At 43.0% G+C, this 20525-nt stretch overlaps 1 protein-coding gene across 2 annotated transcripts in view; it reads right to left on the reverse strand.

The window, feature by feature from the left end:
* NUP214 (nucleoporin 214) overlaps positions 1-20525 on the reverse strand; it is a 265238-nt gene that overhangs the window by 209971 nt on the left and 34742 nt on the right. For both annotated transcript variants that reach the window (XM_082258635.1, XM_082258634.1), the window contains exons 10-14: positions 18301-18427; positions 16745-16903; positions 6863-7460; positions 5195-5367; positions 2520-2602 (exon numbers count right to left, since the gene is read on the reverse strand). In XM_082258635.1, coding sequence (XP_082114761.1) covers positions 2520-2602; positions 5195-5367; positions 6863-7460; positions 16745-16903; positions 18301-18427 — 1140 coding nt within the window. The remainder of the gene's footprint in view (positions 1-2519; positions 2603-5194; positions 5368-6862; positions 7461-16744; positions 16904-18300; positions 18428-20525) is intronic.

Genomic DNA, 20525 nt, shown 5'->3' on the forward strand with positions numbered 1-20525 from the left:
CAAAAACACATCTGAAGTCTCCCAAAAGCATGTGGGAAAATGTGTTATGGTCTGATGAAACCAAGGTTGAACTTTTTGACCATAATTACAAAAGATATGTTTGGCGCAAAAACAACACTGCACATCATCACAAAAAGAACACCATACCCACAGTGAAGCATGGTGGTGGCAGCATCATGCTTGGGGGCTGTTTTTCTTCAGCTGAAACAGGGGTCTTAGTCAAGGTAGAGGGAATTATGTACAGTTCCAAATACCAGTCAATATTGGCACAAATCCTTCAGGCTTCTGCTAGAAAGCTGAACATAAAGAGGAACTTCATCTTTCCGCATGACAACGACCCAAAGCATACATCCAAATCAACAAAGAAATTGCTTCACCAGAACAAGATTAAAGTTTTTGGAATGGCCCAGACAGAGCCCAGATCTGAAGTTGATCGAAAATCTGTGGGGTGATCTGAAGAGGGCTGTGCACAGGAGATGCCCTCGCAATCTGACAGATTTGGAGTGTTTTTGCAAAGCAGAGTGGGCAAATATTGCCAAGTCAAGATGTGCCATGCTGACTCATATCCAAAAAGATTGAGTGCTGTAATAAAATCAAAGGTGCGTCAACAAAGTTTTCATTTAGGGGTGTGCACACTTATGCAACCATATTAATTTAGTTTTTTTATTTTTAACCTCCCTCCGTCTTAAAGATTTCCGTTTGTTGTACAACTGAGTTGTATAGTTTATAAGTCAAATTAAAAAGGTGGAAAACAGTTCTGAAATGATTTAGCTTTGTCTCATTTTTTTACATCACAGAAATCTGACATTTTAACAGTAGTGTGTAGACTTTTTATATCCACTGTACATATACTGGTGCATTATAAAAAAATAGAATACCATCAAAAAGCGAATTTCAGTAATTCAATTCAAAAAGTGAAACTAATTTTATCTAGATAGAGATTAGTAATACCATGATCATTCAATCACGTATTGGTACTTTTGACAGTGTGGGCAGGTGCAGAGTCCTTTTGGAAAATGAAATCAGCATCTCCAGAAAGCTGGTCAGCAGAGGGAAGCATAAAGTGCTCTAGAATTTCCTGGTAGAGGGCTACGCTGACTTTTTGACTTGATAAAATACAGTGGACCAACATTACCAGATGACATGGCATCCCAAATCATCACTGACTGTGGAAAAGTTTGCATTTCATTTGCAAATCAAGGTGCCAGAGTAGGAGGAAAAGTGGAGAGGCACAGAATCCAAGTTGCAAGAGGTCTAGTGTAAAGTTTCCACAGTCCGTGATGATTTGGGGAGCCATGGCATCTGCTGGTGTTGGTCCACTGTGTTTTATCAAGTCCAAAGTCAGCTCAGTCCTCTACCAGGAAATTCTAGAGCACTTCATGCTTCCCTCTGCTGACCAGCTTTATGGAGATGTCAATTTATTTTCTAGCAGCACTTGGCAACTGCCCACACTGCCAAAACTACCAATACCTGGTTTAATGATCATGGTATCACTGTGCTTGATTGACCAGCAAACTTGCCTGACCTAAATCCCATAGAGAATCTGTGTGGTATTGTCAAGAGGAAGACGAGACACCAGACCCAACAATGCAGACGAACTGAAGGCCGCTTCCATAACACCTCAGCAGTGCCACAGGCTGATCGCCTCCATGCCACGCCGCATTGATGCAATAGATCATGCAAAGGAGCCCCGACCAAGTATTGGTATAGTGCATACTATACTGTACATGGACATAATTTTCAGTAAGCAAACATTTCTGTATTAAAAATCCTTTTTTTTTTATATTGGTCTTATTACATTTTCTAATTGTCTGAGATACAAAATTTTGGGTTTTCACTAGCTGTAAGCCATAATCGTCACAATTAAAAGAAAGAACTGCTTGAAATATATCACTCTGTGTGTAACGCATCTATATAAAATATAGGAGTTTCACTTTTTGAATTGATTCACATAAATAGCTTTTTGATAATATTCTCATTTTTTTAAATGCACCTGTATATTCAGAGTACAATGTACACCTATTGTAAATCATGGGTGTATATTTCCAAGCTAACATATAGAAAATTATCTACATCAGCACTTAGTAGAATTCAAATATTGTAGTTAAAATTTAAATAATCAAAATATTCCATACTTGTATTGGGGAGCTCATCTACGCGAGTTGTTCGCATTACACTTGGTAAGCTTAAAAAGGGGGGAAAAAAAAAAAAAGAAGAGGGGAGAAAAAAATAAAATAAAATAAAGGGGGAGAGGAGTAACAAAGGGAGGAGCGGAGTAGAGGCCAGGGTTGGAATAAGAAAGGTATCAGGAAGACTCAACTTTGATTAAGTGGAGGCAATGATGGGATTTCCTTTAACCCTTTTTTTTCCCCTTTAAGGAGTCAAAAGTTCGCATTTGTCCAAAAGCAGTTATACAAGCTCTGTTGGCTGCAGGACTTTTTTTTTTTTTTTTATTCCTTTTAGCTACTCACTAAAATCAAATGTTTTATATTTCCCTGCCTTGGGATGCAGAAGATTACCTGAGGAGGTGTTTGCTTCACCTCTGATGAACTGATCTTCAACGTCTTCTGGCGCATTACTGGGGTTGCTGGTTGCGGATGGCCTAATTTCCCTAAAAAAAGAAAAAGAAAAAAAAAGGATATACCTGTTAAAGAATATGTAACTTCAACATTTCATATTTCAGATATGTGCCTGCTGTACCATGTTCTTTTATGAAAATGTATCCAATTTTCTTTGTATTGCTTCTTTTGTGTGAGATACCTGGTGTTTCTGCCAGTCTCTGCTTTCCTAATAAAATCTGACCACACTAGGCAGGAGAACACAGTGAGGTCAGTTCTAACGGTGCTAGGAACTCAGCCTGCTCTCCTCCAATGAGAATTGTCTTGGCACCCTCCTCCACCCTGCACATCATTTTACTGGGAAAATCAGTGTGCTGCTGCTTCTCTTCCCCCAGCTCTCTGAGCTCCGTGTGCAGCTGAGAACAGAAGGAATGTGATCACTTCTTTAAAAAAAATGGGGAAAAAAAAACATATTTAGGTCTTTATAACAACTATAAACACAAATGTTTTGCCTTTAATGTGTACTTTGTTTTACAAGGTGTGGATTTAAAATCACTAACAAGGAAACACAATCAATCAACGGACCAAGAAATAAGATTTGCATGTATGCAAAAATAAAACCATTTACATGGCATCTCATCTTACACCACTGCACTGGTAAAAGAAGCCAGAGAACCTCATTAGTTTAGGCATCACAGACTGTGCAAGAGCATTTTGCTCTTAACAAGGATAACTGAAACACACTGTAAGCAAGCAAAGTACCAGCATTTCATAATAGCGTGCAAGGTAAAATATTATGGAGGGAGGTAGGATTTATACCACAGCATCCAGCTAGTGCCCCTGCCTGCAAACAGATCTCACCCGCTGCCCCATCCCAGTAACAGTGGACCAACAGTATCTGGAGAAAAACCCACAAAAAAGGTAAGTATTCAAGCAGACCATCTCCCAATTGCTCTCCCTCATCGTCACCCTGTCACATTCACTTTCCATGAAGACTAAATGTTGTATTGTAAATGTTTTTTGCAGAAAATGTTCAGCTGCTGTCACAAATCAAAGAAGCTGTCCCTGAGCAATGACATGCAGCCTTCACAGGAGCGAGTGTATGCGGCTGCAGGAAATCCAGCAGTATTAAAATGCAACATAGGATTTAAAAACTGGGCAATTTAAAGACAAAACAGGCAAATTGTTCATGAAACATAAAAAGGGACATTTATCAAACAAATTAGTAACCCATTTAGTTGCATCTCCAACATTTCTGTGATATGTACAGGAAACCCCAGCTCCATCGCGGTTCAGTTTTTGCGGTCCCGGGATATTGCGGTTTTTTTTTGTAATGTTATTTTACTATATAAATCATTAAAAATGAAATATTTTTGTGTTTTCCATAGCTCTTGCTATGTATCTTAGTATCTTTTATGTGTTTAAATGAGTTTCTATTGTTTTAAAAGTGTGTTTAAAGACCTTAAAATGCTTTTACACGTACAGTGACAGTAAAATAAACATGCCTACAGTGTATTTTATTAGGGTTTTTCTATTTCGCGGATTTTCACTTTTCGCAGCTGGGTCCGGAACGTAACCCCCGCAATGGAGGGGGGTTTACTGTATTTCTGGATATCCTAATGAAACCATTTGCAAAGCTCAACAGACTTATTACTGAAGACAGAATTACACTCCAAAAAGATACATAATTAAGAAGGGTCATGTTTCATTTAATCACAGGCAAAGGAAGAATTTAAAGTGATTGTGTCCCTTCAGACGACACGGAGCTGCCATTCGGCCCCGCCCCCTCTTCCTCCTGATTGGCCAATTGACTTTGACTGATAGTGGCGGGAGCCAATGGCGCAGTCCCTGTGTCTCAGCCAATTAGGAGGGAGAGTCCCGGATGGCCGAGGGACTTGTGGACATCGCTTGACAGAGATGGGGCACAGGCAAGTATTAGGGGGTGCTGGGGAGACTGCTACACAGGTTTTTTAACTTAATGCAAAGAATGCAATAAGATAAAAAAAAAAAAACCTTCTGACTTTACAACTCCTTTAAGACTCAGACTGTCCTATGATGCTTCTCACTGCTCAGGCTTAGCATTGCTTGCCTTGGAACAAGATCAATAAAATGTTCCCCACAATGTCTTAACACACTAAAGCTCAATTCACACCTGAGCGATCCAAATCGCAGGACGCTTGTGCGATGCCACTACTTCTTAATAGCCCCCCAATCGGGGCACGATTATTTGCAGTGATAAATTGCGCTGCAATTGCAGCAAATCACAACGTGTAAACCTTGTCACTCAAAAAGGAACAGGAGCTTCTTCTGCCCATTATTCGGATGGCTCAGGTGTGAAAAGAGAGTCTAAATGTCGCCAAGTTATGGTTTACATTTACTAGTGCATGGATGAGCATCGATTTAAATGCAGAAAATAGTAGTCATGTAATTAAAATTTGCAGAAACATATATTTAAGTTGTTTCTTGCAATCGTTATGTTACCTTCCTTCTGAGAAAATTAGCATAAAATTCACTTTGGACAAGGGGACTTCCACATAGTACTGTATACAAATACAAATTACTATATCTATAACAAGAGTTACTGGAGACCATATTCCGCGCTACACTAAATTTGGTCATAGACAGCAGTAAATTACCATCAGGAAATGAGCGGTTAGGAGCCATCACGGACGGTGACTGAAGTGATGGAGGAGCAATACTGCTCTGAGGAACAGCTGCCACTGTGGACTTCACAGGAGGGGTTAACGGATATGACTGGCTATGAGGAGTAAAACCAGGTTTTGGGGTTGCTGCATCAACAGCACTGAATCTAGAACACAAAGAAGAATTGAATAAACAGAAATGCAACAATTGTGGTCACATATAATGAGAACAAACACCTAAGAAATTACTGCTAGCGCAGTTCAAAAACCATTAGCTCACTATACTGTATATACACTCATGTTCCCTGGCTGCCTGAGATGGTACTGGTTTCTCGGTAAGACTTCCTGGTTCTCAAATTCTACAGTATTTTTTTTCCTCTTATCCTCAAGCACTATGTACTCGAGAATGGAATTTTAACATTCATTAAAATAAGCACTTGCATTCAAGCAAGCCAATTGTTACTCACTTTCAGACTGTCCAGACAGAAATCATCATGTTGGGAAATAAAGTTCAAAACTGCTTTATTTTAGAGTAGGGAATTAAAGTGGTTGTAAACAATTTTTTTATTTTTTTTTTTAAATAACAAACGTTGTTGTTAGATTTACCTGCTCTGTGCAATCATTTTGCACAGAGCAGTCCTGATCCTTTTCGCGGGTCCCCCTTCAGCACTCCTAGCTCTTACACCCCACCAAGTGCCCCTATGGCAATTAGTTTGCTATGGGGGCACTCGTGCTTGCTTGCTCGCTCCCAAGACCCACTCTCACTCTCCTTTTTAGAATGCATTAAAGTGGAGTTCCACCCTATTTTTATACTTACCTCCATCTTCTCGCTCCGGGTCACCTGAAAAAGAAATGGATAATCGCATATTTTTTTTTTTTTTTACTTACCTCGTAGCGAAGAAAATATACTTACCTTACTTCCTTCTTCCTCCTTCCTCGGCCGCGGCCCGTCGTCACTTCCTGGCTCTGCAATGATTCCTGGGAGCTGAACGTCATAGCTCCCAGGAATCATTGGGCCTGCACCGGCCCCGACGTCAGCTCCGGGTCGCGCGCGTCATCCCCTTCTAAACAGCTTCTGGGCATGCCCAGAAGCTGTGGAGGGATGACGCGCGCGACCCGGAAGTGACGTCGGGGCCGGCGCAAAGCATCGTGGGACCAAAGAAGGCGGAAGAAGACGCCGAAGAGGACGCGCTGGCTTCAAGCTGCCCACATCTGAGATGGCAGCGCTGGACAAGACGTTTGCAAGGTAAGTATTTGTCCTAACAGGTAAGTGCAACCCGGGACAGATCAGAGGCTAGCCATTGTGGAATGCACTAGCCCTGACTGTCCCGGGGGTATTAAAAAAAAAAAAAATCCAGGGTGGAACTCCGCTTTAAGGTAAAAAAACCTTCAGCCTTTAGAACCACTTTACAATATCTATCTTTTATTCATGTCTGCATCACCTCGGGAAAGATTTCATCATTCTACTTTCTGGCCTTGAACAGAAAAATAGGAGTGAGCTTCTGTATCTGGGATATAAAAAGGAAAATAAAAACTGACAGAGGCTCCAATCCAACACCACTTCAAAACGAACAATATTGGCAGAAATTGCATTTTAAAATCCATTTATAAGCACAATACAAGTTATGCTAAGTGTGATGGTTTCTAAATTTTTGTACTTACTTTTCGCTAAGGTTAACTTTGACATTAGAAGTAGAGAATGCAAAACTGGAGCTGGCAGCTTGTTGTGCAGTGTTAGAAGAGTTGTCTGGCTTGGAAGTGGAGGCTCCAAAAGATGGAGGTCCCTGGAGAGAGAAGGAAAACCCCTGGGCATTTGATGGTGCAGAAAAGCCAGTGTTGGCTGTTCCTACTGAAGCAGATGGCGAATTTGTGGCAAAGTTGAAACCTGTAGTAGATTCTTGGGGTTTTCCAACAGGGCCTGTGACACCAAAATATGAAGCGCTAGCTTGTGGCTTACTGGGAAGACTTTGAACCGTGGCACCAAATCCCTGTGCAGTAGCCTGAGGTTTGCTGGGAAAACTTGCTGCAGGACTGCCAAACACCTGTGAAGTGGTCTGCGGTTTGCTGGGAAAACTTGCTGTGGCAGGAGTAAAAATCTGGGCAGGTTTGCTGGTAGTGACAGGCAAACTAAAAGCTGGGGGTGTCGGCTGAACTTTGGAAGCAAGGTTAGATACCGGAATGCTAAAAGCTGGACTGACGGCCGGAAGTGTACTAGGTGGAGCTCCAGGACCCTGGGGGGGATGGGAAGGAATGCTTGAAGCTGCAAAGATATCAAAAATAAAAACAAATTAAGCACGTAACCTATTTTCTGAGCCAAAACCAGACAATCTTGCAGTTAATGTTTCACCACAGTTACCCATTTTTACCACATTTTTCTCAGACCAAAATATAAATATGAATATTAAAGCTCACTGCAACGTGCATCCAACAAACCTTCCTAAAATAATAATAGGCGTCGTTACCAGATGTTGCACCTCACGTTATGGTTTGACTGACTCCAGTTTTTGTTGTTGTTGGTTTCTATGCTGATCTTCATCTGAAAATGCTGGCTAGCTGATTTTTAGCTTACATGCTTATGAAGTCAAAGACTTTAAACAAGAATACAGAAAGAGAAGTCAGCAGATTTGCAGGCTGGCCTCATGTCAATGACTCAGAAACCAGTAAAAGGAAACATTCACTTTTGCAAATGAACATCATTTTTTTCCTGTTTCTGATCCACTCCCGAGTAAGCGAAAGTCACAAATAAAGTTTGGGAGTTAAAGAGAAAAAAAAAAAAAAAAATTATATATTATATATATATATATATATATACATACATATATACATACATACATACATACATGGGTACGGAAAGTATTCAGACCCCCTTAAATTTTTCACTCTTTGTTATATTGCAGCCATTTGCTAAAATCATTTAAAAGCGGTAGTATCCCGCTTTTTGACACTTTTACCTACAGGTAAGCCTATAATAAGGCTTACCTGTAGGTATAATTAATATCTCCTAAACCGGCACGGTTTAGGAGATATTTGCAGTGCATGCAGCCGCTCACGCGAGCAGCGCATGCGCTCTGAAGGTCCGGGGGGACCTTCAGTTTTCCTAGCCGGCAGCTCGCCGGAAAATCACTCCCGCGCGCATGCGCGGGAGTGACGTCATCGCGGCTCCGGCCAATCACAGAGCCGGAGCCGCCGAACCCGGAAGAGACGCTTCTGGATCATGGCGGCGCCCGCAGCGATGTCCGGGGTCCGCGTCGGGGCTTCGTTCTAAGGTAAGTAATGCATAATGAGCTAGTATGCGATGCATACTAGCTCATTATGGCTTTGTCTTGCAGGTTTTTTTTTTTTTTTTCGGGTTTACAACCGCTTTAAGTTCATTCTTCTTCCTCATGAATGTACACACAGCTCCCCATATTGACGGAAAAACACAGAATTGTTGACATTGTTGCAGATTTATTAAAAAAGAAAAACTGAAATATCACATGGTCCTAAGTATTCAGACCCATTGCTGTGACACTCATATATTTAACTCAGGTGCTTTCCATTTCTTCTGATCATCCTTGAGATGGTTCTACGCCTTCATTTGAGTCCAGCTGTGTTTGATTATACTGATTGGACTTGATTAGGAAAGCCACACACCTGTCTATATAAGACCTTCCAGATCACAATGCATGTCAGAGCAAATGAGAATCATGAGGTCAAAAGAACTGCCTGAAGAGCTCAGAGACAGAATTGTGGCAAGGCACAGATCTGGCCAAGGTTACAAAAAGATTTCTGCTGCACTTAAGGTTCCTAAGAGCACAGTGGCCTCCATAATCCTCAAATGGAAGACGTTTGGGATGACCAGAACCCTTCCTAGAGCTGGCCGTCCGGCCAAACTGAGCTATCGGGGGAGAAGAGCCTTGGTGAAAGAGGTAAAGAAGAACCCAAAGATCACTGTGGCTGAGCTCCAGAGATGCAGTCAGGAGATGGGAGAAAGTTGTAGAAAGTCAACCATCACTGCTTTATGGCAGAGTGGCCCGACGGAAGCCTCTCCTCAGTGTAAGACACATGAAAGCCCGCATGGAGTTTGCTAAAAAAACACCTGAAGGACTCCAAGATGGTGAGAAATAAGATTCTCTTGTCTGATTAGACCAAAATAGAACTTTTTGGCCTTAATTCTAAGTGGTATGTGTGGAGAAAACCAGGCACTGCTCATCACCCGTCCAATACAGTCCCAACAGTGAAGCATGGTGGTGGCAGCATCATGCTGTGGGGGTGTTTTTCAGCTGCAGGGACAGGACGACTGGTTGCAATCGAGGGAAAGATGAATGCGGCCAAGTACAGGGATATCCTGGACAAAAACCTTCTCCAGAGTGCTCTGGACCTCAGACTGGGCCGAAGGTTTACCTTCCAACAAGACAATGACCCTAAGCACACAGCTAAAATAAGGAAGGAGTGGCTTCACAACAACTCCGTGACTGTTCTTGAATGGCCCAGACAGAGCCCTGACTTAAACCCAATGGAGCATCTCTGGAGAGACCTAAAAATGGCTGTCCACCAACGTTTACCATCCAACCTGACAGAACTGGAGAGGATCTGCAAGGAGGAATGGCAGAGGATCCCCAAATCCAGGTGTGAAAGACTTGTTGCATCTTTCCCAAAAAGACTCCTGGCTGTATTAGATCAAAAGGGGGCTTCTACTAAATACTGAGCAAAGGGTCTGAATACTTAGGACCATGTGATATTTCAGTTTTTCTTTTTTAATAAATCTGCAACAATGTCAACAATTCTGTGTTTTTCTGTCAGTATGGGGTGCTATGTGTACATTCATGAGGAAGAAGAATGAACTTAAATGATTTTAGCAAATGGCTGCAATATAACAAAGAGTGAAAAATTTAAGGGGGTCTGAATACTTTCTGTACCCACTGTGTATATATATATATATTTTTTTTTTATATATTTACTTCTTTAGGTGGGTGAAGCATTGATCCATGCTGCATCTGTTCCCAGTTGACTCCAAGACGGAGAACGGAGCTATCGAACGCCACTGATAACTCAGTGACGGCTCTCTGCTCTTCCCCTCCTGAACTCACTGGAGCGCTGGGTTGTGGAGGGGAAGGAAGGGGCAGCTGGCTCAGGATCTCAGGGACTGGCTGAGATGCTGAGCCAGCTGCTGGTCCAAGCATCTGGGTGGATCCCAACTGTAAAAGAAGGGTCTTTCCTGAGCCCCAACTGGCTGAGTAATGCTAGCAGGTTGAAAATGTGTCACAGGAGTGCAGATTTGGGTGCACTCCTGTGACACATAGGAGAAGTGTAGCCAAAAGAGCTCTCCTTTAAGCCACTGGATCATCAAAACAGCTTGGCAACTATCATTTTAACAAGGAGATCTCTATGCTGTTCTATCTCAAAGTTGAGTCCTCCCTGAAGTATCGGGCCATAAACATGGCTGCTTCTTGACTGACATTTATCCCAGATAATGTTGCCCCCTTGATTTCCAGGTTTCAAGGCCAATATAAAGTTTTGTGCAAGCTACCCCTTCCCGTAGTACGACATACTAACCTGCCTACACATTTATGGATGCCTCAGCTCCCATACTTTTTGCACAACTACCCTGTTTGGATACCCCTACAGATTTTTAATAAAGTTAATGGCATATTTAGGGACTTAATTTGGTGAAAGAAAGCCCCCGATATAAAACTGGAGTCATTACAGTATCCCAAAGATATATTTCCTTGCGGCTCAACTGCAGCATTTTGTAAGGTGGGACTCTTGCAAGGTGTCTCCTAACATCTCTTATCGCTTATTTTTTTAATGTGTTTAAGGATCGGCCACCACTGTATGCCTTGGAAGGGGCATTGGGAGGCGCTACTCTTCCTGCTTTGCCCACCCTTTTTATAATGTGCAAGGTATGGGATTCTGCCAAGAAATTATTAGGGATTCCCTCTTACTATATATACACCTATTTGGGGAAAATGATAGGCTCCCTGAGCTTTCTTCCCTTCAGGGCTTTCAGAGGTGAGAAAGGGCTGGAGTCCGCACCCTAGATCAATTAGGACAATGGTTCTCTTAAAACCTATGAGATGACTACAGAATTCTCCCTGCATCCTAGGTGGTTCAATTTGCCTTAGCCCCAGTTTTATTTTCTCCTACCCGTCTTAAGACAGAACTGCACAAGCCACTTCTACTGTGTACGTACCCCAGCCCTGTTCCTATTGAAATTCCCTATGCTTTCCAAGGCAAGATGGGACCAGGCTATTGGCCCTTACCTGGGGATGTCTGGGAAGATGTTCTTTGGTCTCTTCCCTGGTTTCCATTTCTCCATTGCATAGATGAGCTCAGATCTTTATACTCCATAGGGTATATAGAACTCCCAAATTTCTCTGTGACATAGGTTTGCGATCAGACCCAGCTCGCGCTAGATACGGTAATCCTGGTCCGCTCCTCTTTTGTGGAGGCAATGGGCAGAGGTGGTGAGTAACAATAATGGGCTTTTGGAGGTTAATCTTCCCCACTGAAACACTTACATGCTTGCTGGGTCACATTGACTCCTCCTCTTTCAAACCTCTACTTATGTGGTCTACTGTTGCACATACCCTTTTTGTGGCCGGTAGACCAACTGTCCTTAAGTGGTCCTCACCACTCCCTCCTACTTTGACCTGATATCAGACCTTAACAAGTCATCTCCTATGAAACCTACACATTTTTTATCTGGTTATAGACAGTTAGAATTTTTGCCAGGTCAGTAGGGAGCAGCTGAGATTCCAACCATGTATGGGCAGGCTGATTGTTTCCAAGTGGATTGATCGATTACCAGCCTGTCAAATTTTTCATACAATTACTGCCAGGTGCTGTAGCCGCTAGCAATAATTACTGTGTGGTCTCCCAGCTGGGACAGCTCCCCCCACAAGGAGAACACAATAGCTCCGCAGGAGGGATTCCCCCATCAACACGGACTGGGGGATTCGAGCGATTTCTGCCCAATGCTGGGGAAGGCTCCTTGTTGCTTAACGCATCGATGCACATGTTTTGGATTTTCTCTTATTGGTGCCTTACTCTGAATATTGACTCCTGGAAGTCGCTATCTTGTCACCGTGCCTATTACTTATGTATGCTCCATGGCTATTATTGTGTCTTTTTGACGCCCTGCGTGGCGTGTTCTGTATGTCTTGTTAGTGGTTTAGGACATTAAAGTTTTTTCTAAATAAAATCTTAATTAAAAAAAAAAAAAAAAAAAAAAAATTGGATTTTTGTCTTACTGTAAAATCCTTTTCTCTGATGTTCATTGACGAGCACAGCGCTCCAGAATCTTCTTGACCATTAGGTTATGCTGCCCCCTACAGGAGTAGGACACAAGGCAGGAAAAAAAAAACAAAAAAAAAAAAAAAAAAACGTTACCACGCCTATGGGGCAGTCCCAGGGGGTATACTCCCACTTCCTGCTATAGGCACTCCGTTTTGTTGCAAGGAGTGTCAGAATAAATATAAAAAAAGGTGTATATCAGACTATACTGGCCCCAACCGTGGCATCGGCCAGAGGATCCCGAGACCTTGCTACAAACCTCTGTACCTTCCTGTTGATGAAAGAGGCCAGACAGGTCCACTTCGGGAGTTGCCCACTGGAGACACAGTTGATGAAAACACCTCCAGGTGAAAGTACCATTCTCCTTGGTGCAGCGCTGCCGACTGTGGTAGTCCGCCTGCCAATTTTACACCCCTGGAATATGCACAGCAGAGGGGACTGGAGTGTTCCGCCCACCTTAGAATACTGGCAACTTCCTGGGCCGAAAGGACACTTTTTGTGCCCCCTGGTCATTGACATATGCCACGGCCATGGCATTGTCTGATTTAATCCTGACCGGGCTCCCCTGCAGACGATCCGTCCAATGGGTTAGGCAAAGCCTGATCACCCAAAGTTTAAGCAGTCGGGACTCCTCCAGAGTCCAAACACCCTGAGCACAAACCGTGCCCAAGACGCCTCCCCACCCAGACAGGCTGGCATCCTTGGTGACCACCATCCAGTACAGGGAAAGAAAGAATTTTCGCTGTCGAAGAGCCAAGCCACCAAATCAGGGACCCTCTTGTACTCTGGCTCAACAGTATCAAATTGACTAGAGACTGTGTATTCCTTTTCCACTTGGCAAGAATCTCCCTTTGCAGAGGTCTCGTATAGAACTGTGCAAACAAAACCGCCTGGAAGATGGAAACCATCAGGCCCAGCACTTGCATACAAGTCCTGAGAGATGACCTCCTATAGGACAACCGGAGCAGAAATCGAAGGTATGTGAAGGTAAACGTTCCTGATATAGAGGCCAGAAGATCCCCTTGATGAAGGGATGCCACTACCATGCAAATGGACTCCATCTGGAATTTTTTTACCCGCACAAAGCGGTTCAAGGCCTTGAGGTCCAGGATTGGAAGAACTTTTCCCTCCTCCCTGGGAACAGTAAAAAGGTTTGAGTAAAACCGGAACGGGTACAATGACCCCTTGTAGAAGTAAGTCTTTCACCACCTCGAAGAGACCTCGTAGGTGATCTAGGGACAAATGCAGTTTGGAAGGGAAAAACCTTGCCGGAGGCGAAGACCGAAACTTGATCTTGTAACCAGACCGAATCAGTTTGTGGACCCACCTGTCTTGAATCAAGGAGGTTCACGGGTCCGGCAAAAAGGGAAGACGTCCCCCCACCCCCGGAAACGGATGGGGGCGCCCCTTGAGGCAGAAGAGGGCTTGTCTGCTGGTCTGAAGGTACCCACTCACGGCTTACCAGACCAGGGCCTCTTGGAACCTCCCGAAGGGGGTTAGAACGGATTTCGATCCCTTGTTCTAAAATCCTGAGGAAAGAAAAGGCCACTTGTGAGCCAAGAAGAAAGGCCCATGTTTACAATGAGCCTCCTTGCTCACTTGGGGGAGGGAGGGGGAGCTAGGTGTGGGCAAATGGGGGGTGGTCCACATCGAGACCCTGATAAATGGGGAAAGCTATGCGGGAAGGTCTGACCATCCCAGGGAGGGGCCCACATACACCCCCAACAGGCCACCAGTAAAAAGGGGGACGCTACTTACCGCACCATGGAAACCAGGTGGGAACCACTCCAGGCAGACCACCTCACCATCTTGGAATGGGGATGCTGCGGGCCAGAGATGCGCTGCAACTCGGGCCTTGACTAGGTCTGAGCATCCTCGCAAGATGTTTAACTCGCCGTTCAGTGGGGCTATGTCGCGGCCAACTTAGCGCGGAGCTGAGATTGGGTCACGCTTGTTAGCAGGACTGGGGAGACCATAAGGATCTAGAATATCTAGTGCGTCACCCAGTCTGGCAGTTGATTGTAGTTCTCACAGGAATAGAAAACAGTAAAAAAAAGGAGGGGAAAAAAAAAAGCCCATTTAAAAAAAAAAAAAAAAAATGCTTGGACCAGAGATCCCAGCAAGGAACTGCGTCTTTACTTCTGACTAGGCAGAAGAAAAAAAAAACACCTTAGTGCATATAGCAGGAAGTGGGAGTATACCCCCTGGGACTGTTCGATAGGCGTGGTAAAGTTTTGTTCCTGCCTAGTGTCCTACTCCTGTAGGGGGCAGCATAACCCAATGGGAAGAAGATTCTGGAGCGGTGTCCATCAATGAACAAAAGAGAAAAAGGAAGGATATCAGCAATAGTCGCACTCATATATTTGTCTTATAGCTTTTTCTTTTCCAAGAAGCCCTTTTATTATTTGTAAACATTAAAATCCGAAATTCCTGCCTAGGCCAGGCACCTTGTGGGACCTATTACCTTTACCAAACAGAAAGGCCTCTCTGTGTGTACTTTAATCACTTTTAGAAGGGATCTTGACCCCTTAGAGCTGGTTCACACTTATGCGAGTGCGGGAAGGCTGCAAATCCGCAGCCTGTTCCCGCATAGCACACGCACCCCCGGCAGTTCACACTGCCATATGAGATACGCTGGGGGTGTCAATGTAAACTTAACGACACCCCCAGTTTGATCGCATATAGCAGTGCGATCGTGCAGTTCGCACAGGATCGGATCGCACAAGTGTGAACCGATGTGCGATCCGATCCTGATGCGGCTTCCAAAAAGGGTCCCTGTGCGTGTTTGCTGAGGCTGCGGTGCGAATTTAGCCATACAAAGTGTATGGCTAAACTCGCACCGCACAGCCGATCGCATGTAATGTCGGAGCAGTGCGCTCCGACATTACATGCGAACCCCGCACACACACAAGTGTGAACCGGGGCTCAGGCTCCTATCACATCTAAGCGATCCGAACTGTGGGTGGAATCGCCATGCTTCTGCCCGCGATTCGAAATTGTGGCACGCTTGTGCAAAGCCATTACTTCTCAATGGCACCCCATTCGCGGCGTGATTTTGCCACGTTTGTCGCCTGACGAGTCGCTGTAAAATCGCAGGACGCCTGATTAGGGAAATGCAAATGTGTAATCTAAGCTATTACAACTTCATAGGGTATACAAACTAAAACTTCTATAAATTCTTCAAAGTGTTGACCAATAATTCACATAGTGGAATAAAAACAAAAAAATGCTAATCCTAAAGTGCAAATATATGATCCAATTCATAAAAATAAATTGAGTATATAAAACTTTCAGTGCTGCATCCACAAAACAAAATACATCAGTATGAAATATAAAGTCTTTAAAGTACCATGACCAAATAAAGTACTCAAGGCAACATGTTAGATGCACATAGTGATCATTTAAAGGAGAAGATTGCTTTTTGCACTTTACACTGCTATACATTTTTGTTTGTCTTTATGACACTACATGAATTGTTTAAAGGATATGTTCACCTTTGGTATCATGTTCCATGTTGCATCCGTATTTTGTTATCAAAGATCATCTGCCTGCATTGTGCCAGCTGGCAGGAGATCTTTTCCCCACACCCGCTGGTCACAATTCAAAAACAGCGTGGCACCACCTACACGGCTGTCATTCATTCGCAGTTTTCTTGAGGCAGACGGCTTGTAGTGCTCAATGAACTGCAAGGGTGCTGGTGGGCACTCTCATAGTTAATTGATTCTTTCTAGAATTCAGCAACTGTCTGTCCATATGGGAGGTACTGGTAGACAGCTGACTGGGAGTCTGCAGGATTCTGGTATTGCAGGTCACGGGTGTAATGTTTTACAAGTTAAAAACATTTTTGCAGCTTAAAAAAAAAAAAAAAAAAATATATGTGCATTTATTTTTTTACTCTGCAGCCTATAGAGCATTGCAACAACGACCTGCAATGCCAGGATACTGCTCAGGACAGCAAACTTTAACACTAAAACTTTTATAGAAGTTTTAGCTTGTATACTTTATGAAATCTTAATAACTTAGGATTATACAATTGCACTTTAGTAATTATGAAAGTAAGGAGATACAGAAGATTAAGTAGGCTCTGGTGCTGTATACCGTTTATCGATACTGCATATGCTAGTATCTCTGTGGTACACTTCCAACACCTGATAGAATTGACTTCGGGAGTAGGAGTGCAGATTTGCCACAACTTCCAACATCAGAAACTGCAAACCTACAATCCTACTTTCCAAAAGTCACCAAGGTAGACAGTAAGCATAAACTTACCACTTTTAGGCAGTCGCTCCCCCTCCAGACGGAGTTCCTCCAGGGGTGTGGTGAGGGACTTTACATTTGGATTTAAGTTGATCACATGAAAGGGGCAGAGGACACCATCAGTGGAAAGTATCATAAGTATTGGGGAAGGAGGCAAGACTTTCTCTTCATCTGTAGAAACCAGGCAAAAATAAACAAACATTCATGGTTACTTTCACAACAGCTTAGAACCTCTAAGGACTAGATTGTGTTAATCTTGGCAGTCTGTTAGCCCAATCTAATAACCAGCAGGCATTTTCTTCACTTGACAATAATGCCAAAGGTTTAGAGAACTGACTGGTTACTCATTTTTTATGGTATACCTCTAGTTCTTAGAAGTAAACAAACAGATTGTATGGCACCAAATGGTGTTCGCACATATTTTCCCTTATCTTTTACAGCACCTTGAGAGCCCCCTAAGGCCAGTGCACTTTAAGGCCTCATGCACACTGGACATAATCAAAACGTCAGTAGAAAGTTGTAGCAGTTTATCAGTTTTTTTGCAGTAGCTTTTTTCAGCTGTAGCATTTTTTTTTTTTTTAGCAATACTATGCTTCCACAAAAGCTTATGGCTCAAAAACGTTGATAAATGCCGAATTAGTGGCATTTTTAAGCTTTGATCAGAGTTAGAGAGTTTTTACAGCTGAAAAAACGCCTCCTAAAACTCAATAGTTCTGGGGTTTTTTAAAGCCAGAAAACGCCCCTGCCAAAAACTGCTAATAACAGCCTATGTGTGCATGGACACATAGGATAACATGCTGGGGAGTTTACTGGCTGCAGAAGAAAACGTCAGACGCCAAAATCAGTAACTGTAAAAATGTCCAGTGTGCATGAGGCCTAAAATGCAAACAGACTTCCACTAGAAGTCAGTAACTAACTCCCTCATGTTACTGTATATTGGTCAGCTAATGCATTTGGAGACATCAATGACCAACAGAAAGCTGAAGTAGGGAGTAGGACCAAGCAACAACATTCAAGGCAATATCTGCTCATTAGCGCATATGGTTTAGGAGCTCTAAAAGATAACGGAGATATGCACATGCGATTCTGGACACCTGAACTAATATTACCGGGAACAGCATCACAGGTTAATTATAGAAAAACAGAATAATTTTCTATTCACCATGATTACAACTGCTTGTTGTTGTGTGATCATTTAAAAAAGGAGAAGATAGCATCTGACCCATTGCTTTTGCACTTTATAGAGCTTTACCTGGGTTATATAAACAATGCTCAGCCTGATGCAGAACTGACACATCATGTATCTCTTCTGACTGCATTCACAGGGCCAAAGAATGTAAATACAAAGCCAGCATCACAGTTAAGACAAACAGTCTTGTGTAAAAAAGCAACCATATAGTTTTACAGCAAATCGTATCAGCCAAGGCTAGAGTTTGCTAAAAGTTATGGTTAGCATTCAAACTGTCTGAGCTCGTAGAGACATGGGATTGCTGTGACTTACTGTGGCCCACCAAACAAATTAGGAGTTCAGAATCATACTATTAAAAATGAACTATAAGAGCACATACTGATTGCGATTTCTAGCCGGCTGGTAAAATCCAATACAACTCCCATAGGCAATGTATCATCGCTAGTGTCGGACAATGGTAGCTCAGCTCGGCCTGCATCTTCCAAAATCCATAGTTCCCAGGTGTTCTGTGAGAGAGAGCATGCATGAGACTAGAGAAGCAGCGTCATATCAACAGCTGTGTTTCAACAAAAGTACAGCAAATTCTGCCTTACAAAAAGGCTTTGTTAGCTCAGGTGTTCACTTTCAGACCATTATTGAACATGTAAAAAAAGGACCCTGCTGTCCTGAAACATATTTAGAAACAATTGACATATTAAAGAATACACACCAGTAAACACAGAACATTCATGGGGACATATAGTGGTTTTCTGCAGTTATTTTTCATTTAATCAGGAAATAAATGCATATTGTATTTTACATTTTTTCTTTAGAACAGAAGGATCTCTAGTTCCCTCCCATAGCAGCAGGGTGCCAGGCAGCCACCCACCCAAAGCAGCAGGGAGACAGCCAGCCACAGCCGCAGGGTGCCAGCCAGCCAGCCACCCACAGCCCCTGTGCCAGCCAGCCAGTTTTTTTAAACCCTATTCAGTATAAACTCTTTCAAATTGCAATGGAGATGGATGCAGACAGAAAAAAAATAAAAGTGTGGTCTGGGACTATTTCTTGTCTCAACCATCCCAAGGAAAAGCAGCAGTGTGCAACACATGCACAAACAATGTAAGCATGGGATCGGTAACTGCAAAAAAACAAAAAATACGTCAAATCTTTGGGCCCATTTAAGAGTTCATCAGGATGAATTATATAATGCAGCACAGAAAAAAACAAATTGAATCACAAAGTGAAATACCGCCACTATCCCAGACAATAACAGATAGGTTTCAGAAAAAAATAAATAAAAACAGGTGGCTAAATTCAGATGGAAGATCCCAACTGCTAGACAGAGTAATCACAGAGATGATGGTCACCGATAACCAGCCTTTTACAATGGTGTCTGACTCTGGATTTAAAGCGGTTGATGTCCATAGCTGAACCAAGGTACACACTGAAGAGTGAAAAGTATTATCAAACCGAAATGCTGGTAAATATTCACCAAAATGTAGTTGAGAAAGTAAAGATTATGCTGCAACCAGAGAAAGCTGGCAACTCGCACTCATTCACGACTGACTGCTGGTCAGGACAAACCGAGTCACTAATGAGTCTTACATGCTACTTCATTGACAGTGGATGGACAAAAAGGCAATTGGTGTTGAATACAAAAGTGATGCAAGGATACTACGCTGGTGAGTACATTAGAGAAATGTTTCTAGGCATGGTTGAAGACTTGGGAATAAACAAAGACCAAGTGATGCTTGTGCTTTGAGACAGCGGAGCTGTCAGACCTCAGTTGCATGGCACGCACCCTGCAACTTGTGGTACATGATGGTCTGTCAAGTCAGAGACGTTTGATTGATATAATTGGCATGCTAAAGAGGTGTGCAGGCCATTGCCACCATTTAATCCTTGCCAAGCAGCGAATGAGGTACATTCAGGAAGACTTTGGCATACCCAAAAACAACTTGATTCAGGCTTTTTCAACATGATGGAACTCAACCCTTTACATGCTGCAAATAATGCTGGAACAGAAGCAAGCTCTTACCATCTATTAAGATGAATATGGAGGATATTATTTTTCTACTGCTGATCAGAGGGACATTGTAGCCAGTCATTGAGATCCTCCTCCCCCATAGAGGAAGTGACACTAGAGCTGAGTCATTACAACTCATCTGTCATCCAATGTGTGAGAATGCTGAAAAGGCTTCTTCAGGAGAATGAAGGACCCAACACATGTGGCATTAAAACATGTAGGCAGGTAATGAGGGACAGTCTCAAACTTTTTGAGAAGCATGAAGAGAATAAAAATGTTGTGCTGGCATGTCTTTTGGATCCTCGATACAAGAATCATGCTCTCTTCTTCTGATGATGTATTGGCCAAGGCAAAACAATGGCTGACAGAAGATATTCATTATTCAACAGTAGGTGCAGGAGGTTCCTGCCAAAATGTCATGTCAGGAAGAGCAGGCTTCTAATCTGGAAGAGCAAGATGCTGCAAAAACAGACAAATGTCCAAAAAGACAACGGACAGAAGAGAATCTTCATCGTGGTCGAATTGATGCCATGTTCAGTGCTTTATTGGGGCCTCATGTGGAGAATACTTCTGAATCTGCAACAATTAGCCTGAATGAG

Source organism: Pelophylax lessonae (genome assembly GCF_965119305.1).
Source record: "Pelophylax lessonae genome assembly, chromosome: 5".
Taxonomy (NCBI): domain Eukaryota; kingdom Metazoa; phylum Chordata; class Amphibia; order Anura; family Ranidae; genus Pelophylax; species Pelophylax lessonae.